Below are 5832 nucleotides of genomic sequence, written 5' to 3' on the forward strand. Positions count from 1 at the left end.
GATTGTTTTCTGTCCCATCAATGACCTCCCAAGAGAAATGATTAGTTTCTGTCCCATCAATGACCTCCCGAGAGAAATGATTGGTGTCTGTCCAATCAATCGCCTCCTGAGAGAAATGATTGGTTTCGGTCCCATCAATAACCTCCCTAGAGAAATGATTGGTTTCTGTCCCGTCAATAACCTCCCTAGAGAAATGATTGGTTTTTGTAAAATCAATGACCTCCCTAGAGAAATGGTTGGTTTCTGTCCAATCAATGACCTCCCTAGAGAAATGATCGGTTTCTGTCCAATCTATGACCTCCTGAGAGAAATCATTGGTTTCTGTCCAATCAATGACCTCCTTAGAGAAATGATTGGTTTCTGTAAAATCAATGACCTCCCTAGGGAAATGGTTGGTTTCTGTCCAATCAATGACCTCCCTAGATAAATGATTGGTTCCTGTCCCATCAATGACCTCCCTAGAGAAATGGTTGGTTTCTGTCCAATCAATTACCTCCCAAGAGAAATGGTTGGTTTCTGTCCCGTCAATGACCTCCCTAGAGAAATGGTTGGTTTCTGTCCAATCAATGACCTCCCAAGAGAAATGGTTGGTTTCTGTCCAATCAATGACCTCCCAAGCGAAATTGTTGGTTTCTGTCCAATCAATGACCTCCCTAGAGAAATGGTTGGTTTCTGTCCAATCCACCACCTCCCAAGAGAAATGATTGGTTACTGTCTAATCAATGACCTCCCTAGAGAAATGATTGGTTTCTGTCCCATCAATGACCTCCTTAAAGAAATGATTATTTTCCTGTCCCATCAATGACCTCCCTAGAGAAATGAATGAGCGGGGGTGTTTTTTTTCACAGTGTTTAAATGTCAGAGGATGGGAATGGTGGGAACAGTGCAGCTGGTGCCTGGGCTTGTGGCAGTGTTATACGTATGGACGGTGTCCCAAATGGCACCCTATTCCCTATATAGTGCACTACTTTAGACCAGGGCCCATAGTGAATAGGGTTCCATTTGGAATTGGTCCATGGTATCTTCAGCCAGTGACATAGACAGGTATGACAAAGACCTTTGATTCACTGTTTGGTCTCCATTCTGTTATATTTCACCTTGTTTGTTTTGAAACCCTCATACAACTCAAACATCACAGAAACCACCAATCTAACGTCAATACATTCAGCTTGTCAGACAGGAAGCCAACGTCAATACATTGAGCTAGTCAGAGAGGAGAGGGAACAATATACTTTCACAGAATAGGTTTTGTGTGTGTGTGTATATGTGTGTGTGTGTATGGTGTGTGTGTATGGTGTGTGTGTGTATGGTGTGTGTGTATGGTGTGTGTGTGTATGGTGTGTGTGTATGGTGTGTGTGTGTATGGTGTGTGTGTATGGTGTGTGTGTGTATGGTGTGTGTGTATGGTGTGTGTGTGTATGGTGTGTGTGTGTATGGTGTGTGTGTATGGTGTGTGTGTGTATGGTGTGTGTGTATGGTGTGTGTGTGTATGGTGTGTGTGTATGGTGTGTGTGTGTATGGTGTGTGTGTATGGTGTGTGTGTGTATGGTGTGTGTGTATGGTGTGTGTGTGTGTGTATGGTGTGTGTGTGTATGGTGTGTGTGTATGGTGTGTGTGTGTATGGTGTGTGTGTGTGTATGGTGTGTGTGTGTATGGTGTGTGTGTGTGTATGGTGTGTGTGTGGTGTGTGTGTGTGTGTATGGTGTGTGTGTGTATGGTGTGTGTGTGTGTGTGTGTGTGTGTGTGTGTGTGTATGGTGTGTGTGTATGGTGTGTGTGTATGGTGTGTGTGTATGGTGTGTGTGTGTGTGTGTGTGTGTGTGTGTGTGTATGGTGTGTGTGTATGGTGTGTGTGTATGGTGTGTGTGTGTGTGTATGGTGTGTGTGTATGGTGTGTGTGTATGGTGTGTGTGTGTGTGTTGTGTGTGTGTATGGTGTGTGTGTGTCTGGTGTGTGTGTGTGTGTGTGTGTGTGTGTGTGTGTGTGTGTGTGTGTATGGTGTGTGTGTGTGTGTGTGTGTGTGTGTGTGTATGTGTGTGTGTGTGTGTGTGTGTGTGTGTGTGTGTGTGTGTGTGTGTGTGTATGGTGTGTGTGTGTGTGTGTGTGTGTGTGTGTGTGTGTGTGTGTGTGTGTGTGCATCTACAGGGACGTCTGGTGGACCTGATGGCTGTTATTATTCCAGACAGTCATTGATCTCCCCATAGCCAGGAGTAGAGACATATAATGATGGGGGGGGGTTCTCAAAATGTGTGTGTGTGTGTGTGTGTTGTATTGGCATTATCAAGTCATTTAACAGGAAAAGCCTCCGTCAGATGAAAGCATTGGGTCTGCATCATCAACCTCTCTTTGACCAACACTCCACTGGAGAGCTTTCTGCATCATCAAAGCTGTATGTCACAGTGATCAGAATCCAGTTTAATAGATACTTAGATTCATAGCTCTATGAACCGATGAGCCAGTGGTTCTTCTATGGGGCTGATTCGTTGACGAACAATGAACTCCAGAGAGCATACACAGCTTTGTTCATTGTTTTCACGGATGCATCGTGTACGTAAAAGTTGTAATGAGTTAAACTTTATTTATTTCATTTTTTTACCCCCTTTTTCTCCCCAATTTCGATCTTGTCTCATCGCTGCAAGTCCCCAACGGGCTCAGGAGGCAAAGGTCGAGTCATGCGTCCTTTGTAACACCCGCCCGCTTAACTGGAAGCCAGCCACACCAATGTGTCGGAGGAAACACTGTTCACCTGACGACCGAGGTCAGCCTGCAGGCACCCGGCCCGCCACAAGGAGTCGCTAGAGTGCTATGAGCCAAGTAAAGCCCCCCAGTCAAACCCTCCCTTAACCTGGACGACGCTGGGCCAATTGTGCGCTGCCCTATGGGACTCCCGATCACGGCCGGTTATGATAAAGCCCGGGATCGAACCCAGGTCTGTAGTGATGCCTTAGACCGCTGCGCCACTCGGGAGGCCCTAATGAGTTGAACTTTTGACAGGCAATCACAGACAGTGACGAATGCATATGCTTTTTTCATCCGTTTTCATCAGTCTCTGTGTGACCTTTCTGTGACCTTTCTATGACCTTTGCAGAGGAGGTGTTTGCGGCGGACTCTGTGGACGGTGCCATCCAACAGATGGTCAGCTCCGGAGGTCAGCAGGTCATGACCATAGTAACCAACGGTATCCAGCTCAGCAACCCGCAGACGGCCAGCGGCCTCGGCCAGTCAATCTTACTGACCATGCCGGACGGACAGCAAGGTGAGAGAACGCTACACACACACACACACACACACACACACACACACACACAAACACTCAATAGCAGCATTCTGTAATATTTGGGGTGAATGTGTTTAGTTTTTACAGTTTCTTCCACAGACATGGCAGATGAGAAGGTCGCAAATGATGAACCAGCAGGAAAACGTCGACACATCCAGATCATCGAGAGTCGCGCTGAGACCCAGGAAGTAGAGGTAAGATACTATACCGAATGTAAGTAACCTGTAGGAAGAGCCACTGATAAAGTCACAAATCCATATAAAGAGACGGTCCCATTAAATACTAATAAACACCTTTTTGAAAACATTATTTTCCAAACCTGTTTACCTACCCAGGAGAAGGAGTCGCTCCAGACGTGGCCAGATGAGACCCTGTTTACCTGACCAGGAGAAGGAGTCGCTCCAGAAGTGGCTAGATGAGACCCTGTTTACCTGACCAGGAGAAGGAGTCGCTCCAGAAGTGGCTAGATGAGACCCTGTTTACCTGACCAGGAGAAGGAGTCGCTCCAGAAGTGGCTAGATGAGACCCTGTTTACCTGACCAGGAGAAGGAGTCGCTCCAGAAGTGGCTAGATGAGACCCTGTTTACCTGACCAGGAGAAGGAGTCGCTCCAGACGCGGCCAGATGAGACCCTGTTTACCTGACCAGGAGAAGGAGTCGCTCCAGAAGTGGCTAGATGAGACCCTGTTTACCTGACCAGGAGAAGGAGTCGCTCCAGAAGTGGCTAGATGAGACCCTGTTTACCTGACCAGGAGAAGGAGACGCTCCAGACGCGGCCAGATGAGACCCTGTTTACCTGACCAGGAGAAGGAGTCGCTCCAGAAGTGGCTAGATGAGACCCTGTTTACCTAACCAGGAGAAGGAGTTGCTCCAGAAGTGGCTAGATGAGACCCTGTTTACCTGACCAGGAGAAGGAGTCGCTCCAGAAGTGGCTAGATGAGACCCTGTTTACCTGACCAGGAGAAGGAGTCGCTCCAGACGCAGCTCCGTATGGATCGATTGAACCCAACACTCTCACACAGTGGCATGGTGTGTCAGTGTTCAGCATGTTGGACAAACATGCTCTTTCACAGATTGAGGCCCCAGCAGGGATACGGGTGATGATCTTGAAAAGCTTTTAAGACTATTGTGGGTTTACAACTTTCATAAACACTTCACTTCTTACCAATGTTACACTTGTAAACCATTCTGATGTGGTGGTAAAGTCTGTTACTGTCTGTGTTTTACACTGTTTAGTTTCTTCTTGTTTTAATGTTCGCAATTATTGTTTATTTGAGGTTCGCCATGTATTTCCAGCTCAGAATGACCTTGCATTATCTTGATGACTTCTGTGTTGAATCAGAACAATGGCTCTTTTAGCATGGAATATGTGCTCACAAAAGGTGATGGCGTGGGGATTTTTGTTGCGTGGCTATCATGCTATTGTAAACATGATCAATGTGAGCTCTGCCCTGAGTCCCTCGCCCACAGACAGACACACATTGGGAGAAGAGAGGCGGGGCATTCCACCAATTAGGTGCCCTTTGAGATGTGTAACTATTGATTTCACCTCATTTTAACATTCTGTCAAAAATAATGTTAAACTGAATAAAAAACAAAGTCTCCCATCTCAAGTGGTTAAGTAAAAAAATAAGTAAAAAATGACTACAGCCTATTAAGTGGCAAATAAAGTAACAGGGTTGACCGTAACAGGGTTGACCGTAACAGGGTTGACCGTAACATGGTTGACCGTAACGTGGTTGACTGTAACATGGTTGACTGTAACAGGGTTGACTGTAACATGGTTGACCACAACATGGTTGACTGTAACATGGTTGACCGTAACAGGGTTGACCGTATCAGGGTTGACCGCAACAAGTTTGACTGTAACAGGGTTGACCGTAACCGAGTTGAACATTTAATCCTTTTGACAGGGAAATGGAAGCTTGTTGTGTGCAACAGGGAGGGGCATTTGAATGCAAGCAAAAAAAAAAAGACAATTGTTAAAACATTTCTAGCTATGGGTAACAGGGTTGACGTGCTTCAATGCCATACAACACTCCTTCAGTAGCCTCCAACTGCTCTTAAACACTAGTAAAACTAAATGCATGCTCTTCAATCGAACGCTGCTGGCACCCGCCCACCAGACTAGAATCACTACTCTCGACGGGTCTGACCTAGAGTATGTGGACAACTACAAATACCTAGGTGTCTGGTTAGACTGTAAACTCTCCTTCCAGACTCACATTAAGAATCTCCAATCCAAAGTTAAATCTAGAATCGGCTTCCTATTTCGCAACAAAGCCTCCTTCACTCATGCTGCCAAACATGCCCTCGTAAAACTGACTATCCTACCGATCCTTGACTTCGGCGATGTCATTTACAAAATAGCCTCCAACACTCTACTCAGCAAATTGGATGTAGTCTATCACAGTGCCATCCGTTTTGTCTCCAAAGCCCTATACACTACCCACCACTGTGACCTGTACGCTCTTGTTGGCTGGTCCTCACTACATGTTCGTCGTCAAACCCACTGGCTCCAGGCCATCTATAAATCACTGCTAGGCAAATCCCCGCC

At 46.3% G+C, this 5832-nt stretch overlaps 1 protein-coding gene across 1 annotated transcript; it reads left to right on the top strand.

Annotated features, from left to right (window-relative positions):
* The first annotated feature begins 3010 nt into the window (after positions 1 to 3010).
* On the top strand, positions 3011 to 5256 carry gabpb1 (GA binding protein transcription factor subunit beta 1). The gene is made up of 3 exons (XM_041855703.2): positions 3011 to 3255; positions 3376 to 3470; positions 3612 to 5256. Exons 1-3 carry the CDS (start codon positions 3075 to 3077, stop codon positions 3657 to 3659), a joined length of 324 nt encoding a protein of 107 aa, XP_041711637.1. The 5' UTR covers positions 3011 to 3074; the 3' UTR covers positions 3660 to 5256.
* The last annotated feature ends 576 nt before the right edge of the window (positions 5257 to 5832 follow it).

The sequence above is a fragment of the Coregonus clupeaformis genome, chromosome 20 (genome assembly GCF_020615455.1).
Source record: "Coregonus clupeaformis isolate EN_2021a chromosome 20, ASM2061545v1, whole genome shotgun sequence".
Taxonomy (NCBI): domain Eukaryota; kingdom Metazoa; phylum Chordata; class Actinopteri; order Salmoniformes; family Salmonidae; genus Coregonus; species Coregonus clupeaformis.

Bases quoted from the DNA above. Each gene is read 5' to 3' on its own strand.
- gabpb1 (XM_041855703.2), top strand. From the start codon at position 3,075: ATGACCTTTGCAGAGGAGGTGTTTGCGGCGGACTCTGTGGACGGTGCC. The intron at 3,256-3,375 runs GTGAGAGAACGC...TTTCTTCCACAG, and splicing joins CATGCCGGACGGACAGCAAG to ACATGGCAGATGAGAAGGTC. The intron at 3,471-3,611 runs GTAAGATACTAT...TTACCTACCCAG, and splicing joins CTGAGACCCAGGAAGTAGAG to GAGAAGGAGTCGCTCCAGAC.